Source organism: Nerophis lumbriciformis, linkage group LG25, assembly GCF_033978685.3.
Source record: "Nerophis lumbriciformis linkage group LG25, RoL_Nlum_v2.1, whole genome shotgun sequence".
Lineage (NCBI taxonomy): Eukaryota > Metazoa > Chordata > Actinopteri > Syngnathiformes > Syngnathidae > Nerophis > Nerophis lumbriciformis.
In genome coordinates, this window is record NC_084572.2 from 9,324,729 (window position 1) to 9,348,293 (window position 23,565).

Below are 23,565 nucleotides of genomic sequence, written 5' to 3' on the forward strand. Positions count from 1 at the left end.
GCGGTTATTTGAAGGGTCATAAAATCAAAACCGGAGCAGGTATCAAAACTCTTTCGCCAACTTTTAATCAGAAGGGTTCAATCTCTCTCCTGTGTTAGTTTGAAGCCAAAACAACAAACGCGCTCAGAGGAGATAATGTTTGAAGAAAGGTGACCGGTTTTTACAAAACATTTGTTTTGAAGGGGGAATAGCAAACTTCCTGTTGATTTTTGCTGGGGGTTGTCAATTTATGAAATGTAGGTCTAAGTGAGACCTACATAGAGGTTTTTGTTTCATGTCTCTCCGACCTTCCCAGTGGGAGTTACAGGCAGTTTTGTCATTTTTTTTCTTCCGAGGAGCAGTTTTTTCTGCGTTTTATTCAAAAATTGCGCTAGAGCGCAATTTTTAGATTTGGGTTTAGGTTTTTTATTAGATCGCAATTTTTGCCAGTCCTGATGTGTGTGTTCAGTTCGGTGAGTTTTGAAGCATTTTAAGGGGGTCCAATTACAGCTCAAAGAGGCAAAAGTGACTGTTTTTAGCACATTTTTGTCTTGAAGGGGGAATTGCCAACTTCCTGTTGATTTCTGCCCAAGGATGTACGATTATGAAATGTAGGTCTAAGTCAGACCTACATAGAGAATTTTGTTTCATGTCTCTCCGACCTTCCTAGTGGGAGTTACAGGCAGGTTTTTTCCTAGGGGGCGCTAGAGCGCAATTTTCAGTTTTGGGTTTTTTTTATTTTTTTATTAAAAGACCATTTTCGCAGGTCCTGATGTGTGGGTCAAATATGGTGAGTTTTGAAGCATGTTAAGTGGGTCAAATTAGTGCTCAAAGAGGCGGCGGAATAATAATAAAACCTTAGAAAAACAATAGGTCCTTATGTCCCATTGTAAAAGGACTCCCGTTGGGATTCCTTTTACAATGGGCCTTGCGGGCCCTAAATATGGCAGTGCCATGTTGGCACTTTTTTCCATAACTTGAGTTGATTTATTTTGGAAAACCTTGTTACATTGTTTAATGCATCCAGCGGGGCATCACAACAAAATTAGGCATAATGTGTTGATTCCACAACTGTATATATCGGTATCGGTTGATATCATTAAGAATTGGACAATATCGGCAAAAAAGCCATTATCGGACATCTCTAGTTTCATGTAATAAAATAATATTTTTAACATGCAACCTAAACTGACTGTGACTACACACGAGGACGTATTTCAAAATAAAAGCATGTTTTTTAGGTTGGACAACTGTGACAAATTGTTTTATTTCTGTTAAAATAGACATAAAAACCAGGTATCACATTATGAGCACTGTTCTCGTGTGGACGCTCTTCCGGGAGAATTCCTTTCAAGATGTTTTGAGGGAGTTGTGCTACCCCGGAATGATCTCTGGGTAATAAACATTCTCCGCCACAGAGCGTGTAACGCGGCTAAAAAGTGGCGCCTTTCTCCGAGGGTCGCTACTTACGGTTACGAGGCCAGCGAGGAGGCGGAGCTCCCTCCAAAGTCGCCGAGCTGGGGACCGTCAACAGTTGCCCGGCGTGCATGCGCTCGTTGACGCGCAACTGGCAGCCGTCTTGCAGCATGCGCAGCGCGATGCGAGCGATGTTGCGCGAGTCGTCCAGGCCCGAGTGAGGGCGGCCCTCGTACTCCAGGCCCAGCTTGTCCAGCATGGTGCTCAGCTTGGTCTGAGTGCGCGGGACCTTTGGCGAGGGAGAGAGCGCATTACTGGACGAGCCAGGACAGTCTCCGTACGTTTGAGCGCGTGTTCACGCTCAGCCAGCCGTACCGTGTTTGGGCCCGCTTCACACCATTTTACACTTTCATCATGAAAGTCTTTTTCAGATACTGTACAGTAATACAAATGGTGTTGGTTATTATTAGCACATAGGCTGCATCAACTGTAGCGCACACTGGGTTTTAAATGAAAAACCTCAGCCTCTTGCAATGAATAATTGCTGCAATGCAATCGCTCCTCTCAAGTTCTTATTGATATCTGACACAATTCATCGTAGAAATCAACTGCAAAGACTCCAATGATCCAAAAGCCAAAACGCACAGCACACTTATACAACTAGTGTGCGTAAGAAAGAGGCGTAACTTAAAGAATTACCCCTCACTAATTCACACAAACTGCCACTTTGCACAATATAAATAATGAGAACATCTCAAAATAAGACTGGAGTGCGTGGTCGGGGGTTGAGACGGGGGCATGGCTAAAAGGGGAGGAGTATATTTACAGCTAGAATTCACCAAGTCAAGTATTTCATATATATATATGAATGCGTGGCGCAGTGGAAGAGTGGCCGTGCGCGACCCGAGGGTCCCTGGTTCAATCCCCACCTAGTACCAACCTTGTCATGTCCGTTGTGTCCTGAGCAAGACACTTCACCCTTGCTCCTGATGGGTGCTGGTAGCGCCTTGCATGGCAGCTCCCTCCATCAGTGTGTGAATGTGTGTGTGAATGGGTAAATGTGGAAGTAGTGTCAAAGCGCTTTGAGTACCTTGAAGGTAGAAAAGCGCTATACAAGTACAACCCATTTATCATTTATTTACTTGACGTTCAGTGAATTCTAGCTATATATATATATATATATATATTTATTTTATTATATATATATATATATATATATATATAAAATAAATACTTGAATTTCAGTGTTCATTTATTTACACATATACACACACATAACACTCATCTACTCATTGTTGAGTTAAGGGTTGAATTGTCCATCCTTGTTCTATTCTCTGTCACTATTTTTCGAACCATGCTGAACACCCTCTCTGATGATGCATTGCTGTGTGGCATGCACAAAAGTGCTTTCATCAAACGCACTAGATGGCAGTATTGTCCTGTTTAAGAGTGTCACAACATTGCTGTTTACGGCAGACGAACTGCTTTACGGTATACAAAGAAGTGTCTGCTGTTGTTGTGTGTTGTTGCCACGCTGGGAGGACGTTAATGAAACTGCCTAACAATAAACCCACATAAGAAACCAAGAACTCGCCCTCCATCATTCTATAGTTATAACGTGATTGGGCAGGTACGCTTTTTTATATTGTGGAGGACCTGAGTCCGCCTGAATTTCAGGAGATTTTCGGGAGAAAATTTGTCCCGGGAGGTTTCCGGGAGAGGCGCTGAATTTCGGGAGTCTCCCGGAAAATCCGGGAGGGTTGGCAAGTATGCTGGAGTGTAAACAATCTTTAAAGTGAGTGAAGTTGCAGTAAAAGAGCATGTTTGGAAGTGATGGCGACACTAAACGTGGCGAAGCTCAGATTAGTGAGTGCAGGCTAGGAGTTTACCATGGTATGAAAGTTCTGGGGTGAGTACACCCTAAAAGTGGGAGAGTGGTGTTTGAAGAGGACATTTATCATTTATTTGGATTTTCCCGAGTGCATGTCGCCCTCTGCTGGCTATTAGATGAACTCCAGGTTAAAGGTGACCGCTCTGCACAATACTGAGCGCTAGGGGCTGGAAGATTATGCCAAAAATAATAATCACGATTATTTTTGATTGATATTGAAATCTCGATTATTCATTAATTGGAAAATATGGATATTTATTGTACCACCAACATTAAAAATATAATTTAAAAGTACAACTGGATATACATTCGTAACAAATAAACTGGTATTTTTAATACATTAACTAAGAATAATAAAAATCAATTAAACATGTTTATTAAAAATGCAATTCAGTTTTTCCATTAAATTTTTTTAATTCCGTTTTTTACCTTTAACACTTATTTTCACCACAATAAAGGGTTTGTTTTTTGCATACTTGCCAACCTTGAGACCTCCGATTTCGGGAGGTGGGGCGTGGGGGGTGGGGGCGTGGTCAGGGTGGAGCGGGGGCGTGGTTGGGGGCGGGGCTAAGAGGGGAGGAGTATATTTACAGCTAGAATTCACCAAGTCAAGTATTTCATATAAATTATATATATATATATATATATATATATATATATAAGAAATACTTGACTTTCAGTGAATTCTAGCTATATATATATACTTATTTTATTATGTATATATATATATATATATATATTTATTTTAATATATATATATATATATATATATATATATAAATAAAAGAAATACTTGAATTTCAGTGTTCATTTATTTACACATATACATACACATAACACTCATCTACTCATTGTTGAGTTAAGGGTTGAATTGTCCATCCTTGTTCTATTCTCTGTCACTATTTTTCTAACCATGCTGAACACCCTTTCGCAGGTACCCAGAAAGGTTTCGAGTACCACCAAAATAACTGAATCTCTGAAGACAGTATAAAAATCTGTGTTAAAGGTGTACAAATACTGTTTGTATAATAAGCATGTTATTTTTTACAAATGAGGGTTAAGAGTTCAATACTAAAAAAAAAAGAAAATAATGTGGCTTAAGTACAGTTTTTTAATTGAGCTGCTGCATTTTTTGGTTGGGTTGTTTATTTATATTGAGTAACTTTTATACATTTCTAAAAGGGGAGGAATGTAATAGTGATCTATGTTTGTCTGTTGCCATCTCCTGGTGAGTGTTGGCTATAGCGTACTGGGGTTACTTTTTGGTTGGCCAACGATTTACGTGGTGTTGCGCACCAGACGTCACTCAGGTCCGCATGGAGCTGGAGGGGGCGTGGCTTCCAGCTCCGCCTGAATTTCGGGAGATTTTCGGGAGAAAATTTGTCCCGGGAGGTTTTCGGGAGAGGCGCTGAATTTCGGGAGTCTCCCGGAAAATCCGGGAGGGTTGGCAAGTATGGTTTTTTGTGTCATAAAATGCATAAATCCTCACATTATTGGTGCAATACATCTTTGGACAATTTAGACCAGTATTTTAAGTCAAAGCATAATAATTTTGTAAACGTGTCAATAAATGCTTTTGGTACATTACGCATGTGTAAGGTACCATTTTGAAACCTTCATTTTGTTAGTTCATTTTGTTAGTGCAGTCAAACCGGGTGTTGCGCGCGGCGCTTTTATTGTGAAGGGTGGAAGAGTGCTGCTGACATGTAAAGAGGACTTGAGGCTGTATAAAAAAAGAGCTTCTCAAGTTGCAACTGTCCTGTTTGTGCGTTGTTGGTCTTACATCAATGATGCCGTTCACAACAACACAAGCAGATGAGATGTGTTGTGGGTGTACAGATTGTTCTTGTTAGCTTTAACTTAGTCGTTTTTAACAGTGTTTTGAGTGGCCGTTTTCACATTGTTTAATTCCAGACGGGGTGGTTGAGTGTTTTGGGGGTGAATGAGCACACATTATTTTCCTGAACAAATGTTCCTTCTCACAATGCCAGCATTTCACTCGCATTTTTGTAAATTTCCGTGATATTATGCGCTCAACAGGGGTTTCTGTTTTATTGGCCAATTCCGTGATTCCATCCAAAGTTACGAGAACGTGCATACGATACAATGTAATGCATCCCATATTTTCAGTTGTTTCATTACAGCACGTCCGAAAAGGAGTAGGAAGAAACAGAGCTTATTTAATCCTACCCTTTTTCATTCCATAGCAACTTTATCCCATTTCCTTGTTCTCTGTAACAGAACAGTGAATAAACAAATAATAAATTAATAATATACCATAGTACCGTATTTTTCGGACTATAAGTCGCACCGGCCAAAAACGCATAATAAACTATAAGTCGCACCGGCCGAAAACGCATAATAAAGAAGGAAAAAAACATATTAGTCGCACTGGAGTATAAGTTGCATTTTTTGGGGAAATGTATTTGATAAAAGCCAACAGCAAGAATAGACATTTGAAAGGCAATTTAAAATAAATAAAGAATAGTGAACAACAGGCTGAATAAGTGTACGTTATATGAGGCATAAATAACCAACTGGTATGTTAACGTAACATATTATGGTAAGAGTCATTCAAATAACTATAACATATAGAACATGCTATACGTTTACCAAACAATCTAATCGCTAAATCCCATGAAATCTTAAACGTCTAGTCTCTTACGTGAATGAGATAAATAATATTATTTGATATTTTACACTAATGTGTTAATCATTTCACACATAAGTCGCTCCCGAGTATAAGTCGCACCCCTGGCCAAACTATGAAAAAAACTGCGACTTATAGTCCGCAAAATACGGTAAGTAACAAATATTAAATATTAAATACAGGGGTCTTCCAACTTTTTTTAGGTCCTTTAGCTGAGAGAGGCAGCAATATGCAAAAATTACAATGAAAAAATATATACTTCAAAAATGTACTTGGGGATAGGTTGATTGGCAACACTAAATTGTCCCTGGTGTGTGAATGTTGTCTATCTGCGTTGGCCCTGTGATGAGGTGGCGACTTGTCCAGGGTGTACCCCACCTTCCACCCGATTGCAGCTGAGATAGGCTCAAGCGGTAGAAAATGGATGGATGGATGGAACCATGGTGCATACTTGCCAACCTTGAGACCTCCGATTTCGGGGGGGCGTGGTCAGGGGGGGGCGGGGGCGTGGTTAAGAGGGGAGGAGTATATTTACAGCTAGAATTCACCAAGTACAGGTAAAAGCCAGTAAATTAGAATATTTTGAAAAACTTGATTTATTTCAGTAATTGCATTCAAAAGGTGTAACTTGTACATTATATTTACTCATTGCACACAGACTGATGCATTCAAATGTTTATTTCATTTAATTTTGATGATTTGAAGTGGCAACAAATGAAAATCCAAAATTCCGTGTGTCACAAAATTAGAATATTACTTAAGGCTAATACAAAAAAGGGATTTTTAGAAATGTTGGCCAACTGAAAAGTATGAAAATGAAAAATATGAGCATGTACAATACTCAATACTTGGTTGGAGCTCCTTTTGCCTCAATTACTGCGTTAATGCGGCGTGGCATGGAGTCGATGAGTTTCTGGCACTGCTCAGGTGTTATGAGAGCCCAGGTTGCTCTGATAGTGGCCTTCAACTCTTCTGCGTTTTTGGGTCTGGCATTCTGCATCTTCCTTTTCACAATACCCCACAGATTTTCTATGGGGCTAAGGTCAGGGGAGTTGGCGGGCCAATTTAGAACAGAAATACCATGGTCCCTAAACCAGGCACGGGTAGATTTTGCGCTGTGTGCAGGCGCCAAGTCCTGTTGGAACTTGAAATCTCCATCTCCATAGAGCAGGTCAGCAGCAGGAAGCATGAAGTGCTCTAAAACTTGCTGGTAGACGGCTGCGTTGACCCTGGATCTCAGGAAACAGAGTGGACCGACACCAGCAGATGACATGGCACCCCAAACCATCACCCAACCATGCAAATTTTGCATTTCCTTTGGAAATCGAGGTCCCAGAGTCTGGAGGAAGACAGGAGAGGCACAGGATCCACGTTGCCTGAAGTCTAGTGTAAAGTTTCCACCATCAGTGATGGTTTGGGGTGCCATGTCATCTGCTGGTGTCGGTCCACTCTGTTTCCTGAGATCCAGGGTCAACGCAGCCGTCTACCAGCAAGTTTTAGAGCACTTCATGCTTCCTGCTGCTGACCTGCTCTATGGAGATGGAGATTTCAAGTTCCAACAGGACTTGGCGCCTGCACACAGCGCAAAATCTACCCGTGCCTGGTTTACGGACCATGGTATTTCTGTTCTAAATTGGCCCGCCAACTCCCCTGACCTTAGCCCCATAGAAAATCTGTGGGGTATTGTGAAAAGGAAGATGCAGAATGCCAGACCCAAAAACGCAGAAGAGTTGAAGGCCACTATCAGAGCAACCTGGGCTCTCATAACACCTGAGCAGTGCCAGAAACTCATCGACTCCATGCCACGCCGCATTAACGCAGTAATTGAGGCAAAAGGAGCTCCAACCAAGTATTGAGTATTGTACATGCTCATATTTTTCATTTTCATACTTTTCAGTTGGCCAACATTTCTAAAAATCCCTTTTTTGTATTAGTCTTAAGTAATATTCTAATTTTGTGACACACGGAATTTTGGATTTTCATTTGTTGCCACTTCAAATCATCAAAATTAAATGAAATAAACATTTGAATGCATCAGTCTGTGTGCAATGAATAAATATAATGTACAAGTTACACCTTTTGAATGCAATTACTGAAATAAATCAAGTTTTTCAAAATATTCTAATTTACTGGCTTTTACCTGTATATATATATATATATATATATATATATATATATATATATATATATATATATATATATACATATATATATATATAAGAAATACTTGACTTTCAGTGAATTCTAGCTATATATATATATATATATTTATTTTATTATATGTATATATATGTATATATAAATAAAAGTAATACTTGAATTTCAGTGTTCATTTATTTACACATATACACGCACATAACACTCATCTACTCATTGTTGAGATAAGGGTTGAATTGTCCATCCTTGTTCTATTCTCTGTCACTATTTTCATCAAATGCATCAGAGACTGGAATCTTCCATCTCTCCCTAGCATGGCCCAAAACCGGTCAATCTTTGCTTCCTGAGGAAGATCTTCAGTGCTAAGCACTTGGTAGTCCACTACTTCTTCCCGGAGGCTATCCAGGTCCAATCGCAGCTGCGGCTTGGAACTTACAAGCTGTTATGAGAGTAGTGTATGTGTGTGTGTGGCCCTTTAATAGGTGAGCATGTGAGGTGAGGGACGTCAGTGAGTGTGTGGGCGGGAGAAGAGAGGGAGCGGTAGCGTGAGTGCGGGCGGGGACTAGTTTGTTTTGTGTTGGATTGGCTGTGTGCAAGCAATCAATAAAGCAAGATTTGCAACTAATCGCCGGACTCAGGCAGGAAAGGTGCAACAAAGCGTATTTCTTCATCTTACTCGTCGTCGGCGTCGCCATGGCTGTATCTTCCTCGTTCTTCTGCTTCGTCTCCTTGTTGTGTGCGCAGTTGTGCACTGCACTCTCTAAAAGCTGTATATGTTATTGATGTTATAGATGGCAGTATTGTCCTGTTTAAGAGTGTCACAACATTGCTGTTTACGGCAGACGAACTGCTTTACGGTAGACAAAAAACGTGACTGCTGCTGTTGTGTGTTGTTACCGCGCTGGGAGGACGTTAATGAAACTGCCTAACAATAAACCCACATAAGAAACCAAGAACTCGCCCTCGATCATTCAACAGTTATAATGTGATTGGGCAGGCACGCATCGTGGGAAAGCGGACTCGGTCCGCATGGAGCTGGAGGGGGCGTGGCCTCCAGCTCCGCATGAATTTCGGGAGATTTTCGGGAGAAAATTTGTCCCGGGAGGTTTTCGGGAGAGGCGCTGAATTTCGGGAGTCTCCCGGAAAATCTGGGAGGGTTGGCAAGTATACCATGGTGACATCCCAAACTTCTAGTAGACTCCTCATCCATTTCAACGTTACAAGCATAATATTTATATAATAATATTTTTTGGATCGTGAAAGCCAAAATCAAAGTCTTGATTAAAATTTGACTGATTGTCCAACTTCTTATGAAAGATGTCCTTTTCAAACATTACCTCTTCTCTTCATGGTCAAAATAATTAAAGAACAAGAGTCTAACCTTGTAGAAGTTGCCGTAGGACTTCCGAATGTTGATCCACCTCCTGGCAAACTGCGGGTATCGGATCTGGCTGGTACGACACTGGATGTTGAGGAACTTGCTCATGTCCCACGCTCTGCACCAGAACACTTGATGTGAAAGGTCATCGGGGCTGGACACACATGCTTGGTTGGAGGAAAAAAAAACTCACTGCACTTACCCGTCAGTGAGGAACGCGTATTTGTATTTAGTGCCCAGCTGCTTTTGCTGCAGCCACAGCACCACGCGCCGCAGAACATCTGGGAAGGTGTCGGCTGCATCCACCATTTCCTGACCAACAAAAGCAGCATCAAATATCTACATTACTCCAATACATTGGTTTTTGTTACTTACCTGTCCCATACGGTCTCATGAAAAATCGAACTAAAACCACAATTCATTCTTCACTGCCATATCAACATCAATGGGCAGGAAATACAAAGAGTGAACTCCACAAAATTCCTGGGAGTCATCATTGACGAATACCTCAATAAATGTCACATTAGCCATCTGTTAAACAAATTATCAAAATATGTTGGCCTGTTCTTTCACCTTCGTCATTATCTTCCTCTTTATGCTCTACTTACTCTATACAAAACTCTCTTTGAACCACATCTCAACTACTGTAATGTGATCTGGTGTAACACCTTCCCTCGCTATTAGGGGTGTAACTGTATGTGTATTTGTATTGGGTTTAATATGAATGGCGCTTGACAGCGTCATACTTGTCAACCCTCCCGATATTTCCGGCACTTCAGGGCAACTATTCTCTCGAACGTGCCATGATGGTACAGCATTTAGCGCCCACTACGACCAGCGTGCCGGCCCAACCACACGTTGTATGGGGCTTCTGCTTGCTCACGTAAGTGACAGCAAGGCATACTTGGTCAACAGCCACACAGGTTACACTGACGGTGGCGGTATAAAAACTTTAACACTCTTACTAATAATGCGCCACACTGTGAACCCACACCAAACAAGAATGACAAACACATTCCGGGGGAACATCTGCACCTTAACACAACATAAACACAACAGAACAAATACCCAGAATCCCATGCAGCCCTAACTCTTCCGGGCTACATTATACACCCCCGCTACCAAACCCCGCCCACCCCAACCGACGCACGGGGGGGGGGGGGGGGGGGGGGGGGGGGGGCTGTTGGTCAAGTATGCCTTGCTGTCGCTTACGTGTGCAAGTAGAAAATGCATATAGCAAGAGGCTGGGCTGGCACGCTGTTTATACAGATCGTAGAGGGCGCTAAATGCTGTACCATCATGGCACCCCTTTATTATTATTGTAAGGGTGAAAATCGGAGAATATTAATCCCGGGAGGTTTCTGCGAGAGGCACTGAAATCCGGAAGTCTCCCGGGAAAATCGGGGGGGTCGGCAAGTATGCAACTGAGCCGCATCAGAGTGATCAAAGAGCCGCGGGTTGCCGACCCCTGACCTAGTCCCTACATACCGGAGCTCTTGTAAAAAGAGCTCAGCAGCGCATGCATTTTTTGCGTCGGATGAAAAGAGCACAGCTCCCTTCCCCCGTTCTCAGCACATTCTACAGAGGCACTATAGAGAGCCTGCTGACCAACAGCATCTCTGTCTGGACTGGAGCCTGCAGTGCCTCAGACTGGAAGTCTCTCCAGAGAGTGGTGATGATGGCGGAAAAGATCATCAGGACTCCTCTTCCTCCTATCCAGGAGATCGCAAAAAGCCGCTGCCTGACCAGGGCTCAGAAAATCTGCAGAGACTCCTCCCACCCCCACCAAGGACTGTTTTCACTGCTGGACTCTAGAAAGAGGTTCCGCAGCCTCCGAAGCAGAACCTCCAGGTTCTGTAACAGCTTCTTCCCTCAGGCCGTAAATCTCTTGGAACGCATTAAAATAATCCCCTCAATTCCCCCCCAAAATGGATTAACTGGCTGGAATAAAAAGACAATATAACATACATCCATAAACGTGGATGCATATGCAAAAGTGCAATATATTTATCTGTTCAGTAATCTACTTATTTTTATCTGCACACTATTGCTCTTTTATCCTGCACTACCATGAGCTAATGCAACGACATTTTGTTCTTATCTGTACTGCAAAGTTAAAATTTGAATGACAATAAAAGGAAGTCTGAGTCTAAGTGAGGTAAAAAAAAAAGAAAAAAGGAATTGATAAATATCAGGTGGGGGCCAAGGGGGCCCTTTCTTGGGTTTAGGGGGACTGCATGGGGCAACATGCATTATTATGATACAGCGATAGTATTAAAAGCGCCATCGTCTGCCAAATTGATATCATATATTGTTTATATCGCGCAACCTTAAATCAGAGTCGACCTTTTCCCGTGCCCCTTACAATTGGAGTAAGCAGAATCATAGCTATGAACAGATTTAACAAAATTGGAGCGGACCGCGACTTTGAGGGCAGCTAAATAAATGTTATCCGTGACTCGGAGTTATCTAGGGCAGTGTTTTTGTGCCGCGGGAAATTATGCAACTTACATTATTGGTCCAAAAAATATTTTTTGCAAATCAATAATTACGATAACGTGCCGTTGTCTAGTACAGTGTTTTTCAACCTTTTTTGGTATGTAAAAGGTATGTAACACTTAAACCAAAAATGAACAAAAGGCAAGTCCCGCTAAGAAAAAAAAGGCACTGAAGCATAGGGATGGCTATGCAAAACAAAAGTAAAACTGAACTGGCTACAAAGTAAACAAAAACAGAATGCTGGACGACAGCAAAAACTTACAGCGTGTGGAGCGGAGACGGCGTCCACAAAGTACATCCGTACATGACATGACAATCAACAATGTCCCTACAAAGAAGGATAGCGTACGCACAACCTAAATAGTCTTGATTGCGAAAACAAAGCAGGTGCGGGCAATAGCACTCAAAGGAAGGCATGAAGCTGCTACAGGAGAACACCAACAAAACAGGAAGGGTCACCAAATTAACAGCGCAAGACAGAAACTAAAGCACTACACACAGGAAACAACAAACAAACTCAAAATAAGGCATGACAACCTGGTGGAGTTTAATTTTTTAACATTTTCTGCTGGTGGTGTGCCTCCGTATTTTTTTTATGAAAGAAATGTGCCTTGGCTCAAAAAATGTTGAAAAACACTGTGTGGAGAGGTGGGGCCGGTAGTCCGACGGCGAGGCAGGGCACACCGGAGCAAGGAGGCGTGGACGGCGAGCGAGCAGCGAGGCGGGGCGCGCCGGGAGAGATGCCGCAATCATGATAAGGTGCGTGGATCGCGCAGCTGGACACAATGTAATTATCCTCTCGCACCGTATAAAAGGGCGGCAGACGTAAGCGTCGGGGAGAGAGACGGAAAGGGAAACCAGAGCCAACAGGAAGCTGATGCTGAGCGAAAGAGACTGAGAGCGCAAGGGAGACGAAGACTGGCTGAAGAGCTGGCGCGGAGGAGAGGCGAGCAGACGAACGGCAAGGCTGAAAAGCGACCCGTAAGAGATTTTCTTATTGAAAAATAAAGAAGTATAAACCTTCTTGCAGAATGTCGTTCCTTGATGGTCCTTGGAACCCACACGACGGCAAGAGTCCGTCACACACTGATCTAGTTGTCTGTAATTTCCTGAATCGAAAACTGAATCATGGAACTGGCCAAAACAAACAGAATTTACTATTAAACGTGGAAAGTCGTGAAAATGGTCTTAATGTGACTAAAATGCTGCCATCGCAAGGAGAAGGACGGTTAGTCTGGGAAAACCGTTTTACGGGGTCCGTGCACTAGAGATGCGCGGTTTGCGGATACAACCGCGGAGTCCGCGGATAATCCGCGGGTCGGGCGGGTGACATGACGAAAAAAATAGAGTTTAAATAGATGCGGGCGGGTTGCGGTTGAACCAATTCGGAAATATATGTACATAGTTAAATGTTGTTACCCACATACGAAAAACGTATAGATTTTATCGGTCCTTTAGGTGGAGCTGATGGTGCATCACCGAAAAAGAAAAGGATTGACTTCACAGAATGGGAGGAGGATACACCTGTGCTTGTTGATGAAGTAGAGGATTATTTCTCTACAAACTTGCATCTCGACAGATCAGCAGAGGAAAATCTACTTTCCTTTTGGGAGAAACAAGGACAATCATTCCCACGACTACAACACCTTGCCAAGAGAATCCTATGCGTCCCAGCAACAAGTGGCGCAAGTGAGCGCTCCTTCAGCGCAGCAGGGCGCATTTTAGAGGCCAGGCGCTCTCGCCTGAATCCTGGCACTGTAGATGCCATTTTATTCCTGCAAAGTGCTAACAAAAAAAAAAGTAAGTAGACATACGGTTGGATATGTTAAACGAATTAGTCTACGTTACCTATAGGCTATACCAAATAAGCCCATGTCTAACCTATATTGAGTTCGGTCAGCTGAATAATTTTGATGGTTACGTGTTGTTTGGGCGCACTACAATGCAAAGGAATTAAGGCAATTGCGTTGTTTATTGTGTTTTTTTCTATTGGAGATATACTACTATGTGTGTTAATTATTTGGCCTCGCTTTCAAGTGAAGCGCATCTCCGATTGGCGACAATGTAAGGATATTTAGCCTGCTTTGTTTGTCGCGACCGTCTATTTTCATTATAATTCAAGTTTGATGATAAAGTGCAGTCTGATGGGTTTGATTTCCCCCCTTCAGCTATTTGCCTTGGCCAATAAGTTGCAGGCAATTTATTATTATTATTTATTTCATTTATTTTTGTTTAAATAGAGATGACATACATATGTTATTGTATAATTTAAGTTTGTGCGCGTGATTGACAGCCTAAGGCTTATGAGGCACATTTTTTTTTTTTTTTTTTTTTCAACTTAAAAACGTATGAGCCTATGCCTATGCCTAGTACATAGGCTATGTGTTTATCTTTATTTTCCTGCCTGTCATTGACAATGGAGATTGTCTGATATTTTGTCATGGCTACAGATCGATCAATAAAGGTTCATCTTTGTCGCGAAATTGTTCAGTTTCACTGTGCACCCCGCCCTCGTCCCTATTTGAGCATTATAACGTTAACAAGTTAATATTCATTGAAATAAATTCAGAAAAATTTTTTGCCTAATGAAAATAAAGGCCTCGTCTTTCTAAAACATTTTTTTAACTTCTTAAAAGCATCGTTCTGCTTGCTGGAACTGCGCACACAAAGTGTGAGGAACGCAGTCCTGATCTGAGGGCATTGGCAACAATAGTCAACACTTTCTTAATGGAAATGACAATAATACTATAATAATGATAAATAATATTATCACGCATTGAATGTCTCTGCTGCATTGGATCAGTCTCCTTTCTTTAACAGGCAAAAGCTTTATAACCTCACTAATATGCTTGCATCGTCTATATTAGATATATAACAACTGGCGGATGGCGGGCGGGTGTGGTTTTGATAAAATGTTGGTTCGGGTGCATGCGGATGGATGACGACTTTTGTGATGCGGTTGCGGATGAAATAATTGCCTATCCGAGCATCTCTACCGTGCACCCATAGAGCTGGTGTTGTGTCTAAATGAGCGTGGCCAGCTGGCTAACGTTACAAACTAACGTTCCAAACTAACTTATGCAGAAATTGTGCATTTTTCTCTGGCCCTACCTAAGCGAGTCAGCATCTGAAATGCCTCACTCTGAGGGGCTAGATTTACACCGCCTACGCCTCGTTACGCCCACTACTCCTACATGCAAAGAGTCATTGGGACACCACTACATTCACGAGAATGTGCAAAATGTAGGTATAGAGCTAAAAAGTAGGGAGAGTATTGGGATTGGGCCTTTGTTTGGACTAGGGATGTCCCGATCCGATATTTGGATCGGATCGGCCGCCGATATTTGCCAAAAATGCGTATCGGCAAGGCATGGGAAAATGCCGATCCAGATCCAGTTTAAAAAAAAAACTCCGGTCCGTGTTTTCCAACGCACCGATTTAAATAATACATTCCACTTTTCTGCTGCTCCGTAATTTCCGTTCCGCATTTTCCAGCACACCTTCAACACATCCACAGGTCTGTGAATTCTCACGCAGTTGCTTTTAGCTGCTGGCATTACACGACAGGCTCTTCTCACTCTTTCCTGTGTCTCCCTCTCACAGACAGCGAGCGCACCTTCTTACACACGTCACATACTGTCACGTCATACGTCACATACTGTCACGTCATACGTCACATACGTATACGTCCTCCCCGAGCAGAGAGGTAGCAGCATGGCTAACATTAGCTGTAATGCTAGCGCGGCTGCTAAGGTGCGCGCCTGCTCAAACGTCCTCTGCGCACGGCAAATCTATGCCACGCACAAAATCAAATAAAAAAATAAGCGCATAACAATTTTCGGGACACGACAGAGACAACCGTTTTCGTCATCATTGTTCAAATATTGTAATGTCTGTCGAGACGTTTATCTCCGTTCGGTGCCACACGCCCACACCATCAAAATGCTGAGGCAAAAATTTCCACATCAACACCGTCTGAAAAAATTTGTGATCTATTTAGTTGTGATTTCCTTCTCTGCATGAAAGTTTAAAAGTAGCATATATTAATGCAGTATGAAGAAGAATGTTTTAATGTAGACATGCAAGCTTTGAAAGAAAATTTTGAAAATCAAGACTACATTTCCTGCAAATGGGTGCATTTCTACCCTATATTTTAACTTTAGATTTATTCTCATATCAAACTCTTTTGGCTGTCTTTTTGACACTTACATACGGCGCCCCCCTCCACACACTGGATTATAAATAATGTAAATAATTCAATGTGATTATCTTGTGTGATGACTGTATTATGATGATAGTATATATCTGATAGTATATATCAGTCAGTATCGGTATCGGATCGGAAGTGCAAAAACAATATCGGTATCGGATCAGAAGTGCAAAAACCTGGATCGGGACATCACTAGTTTGGACGTTCCCTTATAAGGTAAACAGAAAGGTTTGTTACGTGCAACGTACAATAACTGAAATTGTATAGAAAAAAAACAGTGCAAACTTTTGGTGAGACATTTTGTCAGATGGGATGCACGAAAAGAGATTCCAATGTGATCTGAAGAGAGAGAAACCCCACCTGTGTTATTCCTGTTAACTGGACACAGAAGTCAGACAGCTTGGGGTTCAATTCCGGTTTGACATATTCCTGAAAGGTTTCCACCTGAGGAGCAAAGCGGTGATCAGAAGCTGGCTTTGCGGCAAACACAATTATCTCGTGAAGACCTCTCACAATCTCCAAGGTGTGCGTGCTGATGAGAACCATTGGGAACTCGATGATCTCGTGCAGGAAGTCGGCCGGGTTGTCCTCTTCGCACGTGGCCTCGAAGTCCACCACGCAGATGTAGTCGTAGTAGGTGTCGGCCGGTGGACCCCCTTCGGCGGTGGACTGCGTCAGCTTCTGCTTCTTGTAGTGGCTCTTCAGCCTCTTCTTCATCACGTCTTTCACGCCTCTGTGAGCGCCAGACTTGTGGTGAGGACCACGTGCACTTCTGCTTCTGCAAACCAAGCTGAAGTGGGTCATCCTACCTGGTGTCCAGCTTCAGCTCCGCCAACTTGCTGAGGAGCTCGTCCCTGGTCATGCGGTTGATGTGACCGTTGGCCATGGCGATCTCTTTGTAGACGGGATGACTGAAGTCGCTGTTGGACTGGCTCGCCTCAGGGGCATGGTCTCCGGACGGACATATCGGGCTGCCAGGTGTCACCTGGGGAAGAAGGACACTAGTGTTATGCATATATTCATATACAGTACAGGCCAAAAGTTTGGACACACCTTCTCCTCATTCAATGCGTTTTCTTGATTTTCACGACTATTTACATTGTAGATTGTCACATCAAAACTATGAATGAACACATGTGGAGTTATGTACTTAACAAAAAAAGGTGAAATAACTGAAAACATGTTTTATATTCTAGTTTCTCCAAAATAGCCACCCTTTCCTCTGATTACTGCTTTGCAAAAGTTGTGTCCTCCAGTCGTCTTCTTTCCTCTGAAATGTTGTTGTCAGAATAATTGTATCTAAGTTATCACAAAACTTTGTGTTTCAATGAGTTCCCGGCGAGCAGACAAAAGCTGTCTTTGATCTTACCAATCAAAAGGCTCGTAAAACTCCACTGTGCAGGATGGGAAGCGACATGAAGGTGTCGGTTTCTTTGATGTATTGTAATCCACAGGAAGATTTTGTCTTGACCCGAGATCTACAAAGCGGAGAGGAGGCAGGACCTGACTCCACTCCAGGCACCTTTTCTTTTAACTGTTTTGTGACCAAAGGCAGCGGCTGTTTACGACCCCCTTCTTATTACATCTAATGCTGTCCCCTTTTGAACCTTTCACTAGTACACATGATGTCAGTTTTCTGTTGCGGCTTTGAACAACCCAGGTCTAGTCGTTTTAGTTCATCTCTAGTGTTGTCCCCTCTGAAACCTAACACTAGTACACATTATCAGTTTTCTGTTACTGCTTTGAAAGACTCAAGTTGTGTCCTTCAGTCGTCTTATTTCATCTCTAATGCTGTCCCCTTTTATACTTATCACTAATACACATTATGTCAGTTTTCTATTACTGCTTTGAACAATCCAAGTTGTGTACTTCAATCGTGTTATTACATCTAATGCTGTCCCCTCTTAAACCTATCACTAGTACACATTATGTCAGTTACTGCTTTGAACAACCCAGGTCTAGTCGTTTTATTTCATCTCTAATGTTGTCCCCTATTAAACCTATCACTAGTACACATTCGGTCTGTTTTCTGTTACTGTTTTGAACAACCTAAGTTGTGTCTTCCAGTCGTCTTATTTCATCTAATGCTGTCCCCTCTTAAACCTATCACAAGTACTATCTATCTATCATTATGTCAGTTTTCTGTTACTGCTTTGAACAACCCAAGTTGTGTCTTCCAGTCGTCTTACTACATCTAATGTTGTCCCCTCTTAAACTTATCACTAGTACACATTATGTCAGTTTTCTGTTACTGTTTTGAACAAACCAAATTGTGTCCTTCAGTCGTCTTATTTCATCTTTAATGCTGTCCCCTCTTAAAACTATCACTAGTACACATTATGTTAGTTACTGCTTTGAACAACCCAGGTCTAGTCATTTTATTTCATCTAAAATGCTGTCCCCTATTAAACCTATCACTAGTACACATTATGTCAGTTACTGCTTTGAACAACCCAGGTTTAGTCGTTTTATTTCATCTCTAATGTTGTCCCCTTTTAAACCTTTCACTAGTACATATTATGTCACTTACTGCTTTGAACAACCCAGGTTTAGTCGTTTTATTTCATCTCTAATGTTGTCCCCTTTTAAACCTTTCACTAGTACATATTATGTCAGTTAAAGTTAAAGTTAAAGTTAAAGTACCAATGATTGTCACACACACACTAGGTGTGGCGAAATTACTGCTTTGAACAACCCAGGTTTAGTCGTTTTATTTCATCTCTAATGTTGTCCCCTTTTAAACCTTTCACTAGTACACAATATGTCAGTTTCGGTTACTGATTTGAACAACCCAGGTTTAGTCGTTGTATTTCATCTCTAATGTTGTCCCCTATTAAAGCTATCACTAGTACACATTATATCAGTTTTCTGTTGCGGCTTTGAACAACCCAGGTCTAGTCGTTTTATTCAATATCTAATGTTGTCCCCTTTTAAACCTTTCACTAGTACACATTATGTCAGTTTCGGTTACTGCTTTGAACAGCCCAGGTTTAGTCGTTTTATTTCATCTCTAATGTTGTCCCCTATTAAACCTATCACTAGTACACATTATGTCAGTTTCGGTTACTGCTTTGAACAACCCAGGTTTAGTCGTTTTTGTCCCCTTTTAAACCTTTCACTAGTACACATTATGTCAGTTTCGGTTACTGCTTTGAACAACCCAGGTTTAGTCGTTGTATTTCATCTCTAATGGTGTCCCCTATTAAAGCTATCACTAGTACATATTATGTCAGTTTTCTGTTGCGGCTTTGAACAACCCAGATCTAGTCGTTTTATTTCATCTCTAATGTTGTCCCCTCTGAAACCTAACACTAGTACACATTATGTCGGTTACTGCTTTGAACAACCCAGGTTTAGTTGTTTTATTTCATATCTAATGTTGTCCCATTTTAAACCTTTCACTAGTACAAATTATGTCAGTTTTCTGTTACTGCTTTGAACAACCCATGTCTAGTCATTTATTTCATCTCTACTGTTGTCCCCTATTAAAGCTATCATTAGTACATATTATATCAGTTTTCTGTTGCGGCTTTGAACAACCCAGATCTAGTCGTTTTATTTAATCTCTAATGTTGTCCCCTCTGAAACCTATCACTAGTACACATTATGTCAGTTACTGCTTTGAACAACCCAGGTTTAGTCGTTTTATTTCATCGCTAATGTTGTCCCCTTTTAAACCTTTCACTAGTACACATTATGTCAGTTTCGGTTACTGCTTTGAACAACCCAGGTTTAGTAGTTGTATTTCATCTCTAATGTTGTCCCCTATTAAAGCTATCACTAGTACACATTATGTCAGTTTTCTGTTGCGGCTTTGAACAACCCACATCTAGTTGTTTTATTTCATCTCTAATGCTGTCCCCTCTGAAACCTATCACTAGTACACATTATGTCGGTTACTGCTTTGAACAACCCAGTTTTAGTCGTTGTATTTCATCTCTAATGTTGTCCCCTATTAAAGCTATCACTAGTACACATTATGTCAGTTTTCTGCTACTGTTTTGAACAACCCAAATTGTGTCCTTCAGCCGTCTTATTTCATCTCTAATGCTGTTCCCTCTTAAAACTATCACTAGTACACATTATGTCAGTTACTACTTTGAACAACCCAGGTCTAGTCATTGTATTTCATCTCTAATGGTGTCCCCTATTAAAGCTATCACTAGTACATATTATATCAGTTTTCTGTTGCGCCTTTGAACAACCCAGATCTAGTCGTTTTATTTCATCTCTAATGCTGTCCGCTCTAAAACCTATCACGAGTACACATTATGTCAGTTACTGCTTTGAACAACCCAGGTCTAGTCGTCTTATTTCATCTCTAATGTTGTCCCCTCTTAAAGCTATCACTAGTACGGTACACATTATGTCAGTTACTGCTTTGAACAACCCAGGTCTAGTCGTTCAATTTCATCTCTAATGTTGTCCCCTTTTAAACCTTTCACTAGTACACATTATGTCAGTTTCGGTTACTGCTTTGAACAACCCAGGTTTAGTCGTTGTATTTCATCTCTAATGGTGTCCCCTATTAAAGCTATCACTAGTACATATTATGTCAGTTTTCCGTTGCGGCTTTGAACAACCCAGATCTAGTCGTTTTATTTCATCTCTAATGTTGTCCCCTCTGAAACCTAACACTAGTACACATTATGTCAGTTACTGCTTTGAACAACCCAGGTCTAGTCGTCTTATTTCATCTCTAATGTTGTCCCCTATTAAAGCTATCACTAGTACATATTATATCAGTTTTCTGTTGCGGCTTTGAACAACCCAGATCTAGTCGTTTTATTTCATCTCTAACGCTGTCCCCTCTGAAACCTATCACTAGTACACATTATGTCGGTTACTGCTTTGAACAACCCAGGTTTAGTCGTTGTATTTAATCTCTAATGTTGTCCCCTATTAAAGCTATCACTAGTACACATTATATCAGTTTTCTGTTGCGGCTTTGAACAACCCAGATCTAGTCGTTTTATTTCATCTCTAATGCTGTCCCCTCTGAAACCTATCACTAGTACACATTGTGTCAGTTACTGCCTTGAACAACCCAGGTTTAGTCGTTTTATTTCATCTCTAATGTTGTCCCCTTTTAAACCTTTCACTAGTACACATTATGTCAGTTTCGGTTACTGCTTTGAACAACCCAGGTTTAGTCGTTTTTGTCCCCTTTTAAACCTTTCACTAGTACACATTATGTCAGTTTCGGTTACTGCTTTGAACAACCCAGGTCTAGTCGTTGTATTTAATCTCTAATGTTGTCCCCTATTAAAGCTATCACTAGCACATAGTATATCAGTTTTCTGTTGCGGCTTTGAACAACCCAGATCTAGTCGTTTTATTTCATCTCTAATGTTGTCCCCTCTTAAAACTATCAATAGTACACATTATGTCAGTTACTGCTTTGAACAACCCAGGTTTAGTTGTTTTATTTCATCTCTAATGTTGTCCCCTCTTAAAACTATCAATAGTACACATTATGTCAGTTACTGCTTTGAACAACCCAGGTTTAGTTGTTTTATTTCATCTCTAATGTTGTCCCCTCTTAAAACTATCAATAGTACACATTATGTCAGTTACTGCTTTGAACAACCCAGGTTTAGTCATCTTATTTCATCTCTAATGTTGTCCCCTCTTGAAAGCATGGACATGTTTACAATCACAGAAGGTCAAAATAAAGAGGAACAAAGACACAAACCTTCTCATCTTCTCCGTGGGACATGTTCACTGCGACCTCCTGGCCGTGGATGTCCTCCTTGTGTTCGTGGGACATGTTCACAGCGTGGATGTTCTCCTTGTGTTCGTGGGACATGTTCACTGCGTGGAGGTCCTCCTTGTGTTCGTGGGACATGTTCACAGCGTGGATGTCCTCCTTGTGTTCGTGGGACATGTTCACAGCGTGGATGTTCTCCTTGTGTTCGTGGGACATGTTCACAGCGTGGATGTCCTCCTTGTGTTCGTGGGACATGTTCACAGCGTGGATGTCCTCCTTGTGTCCGTGGGACATGTTCATGCCGACCTCCTGGCCGTGGACGTTCTCCTTGTGTTCGTGGGACATATTTACAGCGTGGATGTCCTCCCTGTGTTCGTGGGACATGTTCACAGCGTGGATGTCCTCCTTGTGTTCGTGGGACATGTTCACAGCGTGGATGTTCTCCTTGTGTTCGTGGGACATGTTCACAGCGTGGATGTCCTCCTTGTGTTCGTGGGACATGTTCACAGCGTGGATGTCCTCCTTGTGTCCGTGTGACATGTTCATGCCGACCTCCTGGCCGTGGACGTTCTCCTTGTGTTCGTGGGACATATTTACAGCGTGGATGTCCTCCCTGTGTTCGTGGGACATGTTCACAGCGTGGATGTCCTCCTTGTGTTCGTGGGACATGTTCACAGCGTGGATGTCCTCCTTGTGTTCGTGGGACATGTTCACAGCGTGGATGTCCTCCTTGTGTCCGTGGGACATGTTCACAGCGTGGATGTCCTCCTTGTGTTCGTGGGACATGTTCACAGCGTGGATGTCCTCCTTGTGTTCGTGAGACATGTTCACAACGTGGATGTCCTCCTTGTGTTCGTGGGACATGTTCACAGCGTGGATGTCCTCCTTGTGTTCGTGGGACAAGTTTACAGCGTGGATGTCCTCCTTGTGTTCGTGGGACATGTTTACAGCGTGGATGTCCTCCTTGTGTTCGTGGGACATGTTCACAGCGTGGATGTCCTCCTTGTGTTCGTGAGACATGTTCACAGCGTGGATGTTCTCCTTGTGTTCGTCCATTCAATGTTCGTCCACAAGAAAAAGATCAAAGGAGCGCGTTTTTTTATCCGCGCGAGCTAACATCGGCTAACAACATGACTAATGAGTAAGTTTAGCGATGAGCGAGTTGGCATGTAGAATGTAGTCCAGCTAGTTGTTGAAAGTAGACGTAACACACCAATAAGTGCTTTATTCCACTTTAGGAGGAAACAGTTAAGTCCACACGGCGCGACTGATTACATTCAACTTTTTCAGTTAGGTTGACTTCCGGTTTGGTGTTGAGATAGTAGCACTACTGCCCCCTGGTGGTGTGGCTGCCATACAACACATTGCTGCCACATTACGGCTACTTTTTTTTAATAGTTAAAGTGTATTTTAATTCATGATTTAATTTGCACGTCTTCAACTAATATTTACAGATGTCCGATAATATCGGCCGATAAATGCTTTAAAAAAAATTAATATCGGAAATTATTGGTATCAGTTTTTTTATTATCAATATCGGTTTTTTGGGTTTTTTTATTTAGTTTTTTTTTATTAAATCAACATAAAAAACACAAGATACACTAACAATTAGTGCACCAACCCAAAAAAAACCTCCCTACCCCACTCATTCACACAAAAGGGTTGTTTCTTTCTG

At 41.8% G+C, this 23,565-nt stretch overlaps 1 protein-coding gene across 1 annotated transcript; it reads right to left on the minus strand.

Moving 5' to 3' along the window:
• Positions 1–1,196: 1,196 nt before the first annotated feature.
• Positions 1,197–22,412, minus strand: eri1 (exoribonuclease 1). Its single transcript, XM_061983650.2, has 7 exons — positions 21,876–22,412; positions 16,990–17,165; positions 16,694–16,913; positions 16,541–16,624; positions 9,674–9,783; positions 9,475–9,589; positions 1,197–1,684 (listed from the first exon to the last, which is right to left on the minus strand). The coding sequence occupies exons 1-7, from the start codon at positions 22,389–22,391 to the stop codon at positions 1,442–1,444; spliced, it is 1,464 nt and encodes a 487-aa protein (XP_061839634.2). The 5' UTR covers positions 22,392–22,412; the 3' UTR covers positions 1,197–1,441.
• Positions 22,413–23,565: the final 1,153 nt, after the last annotated feature.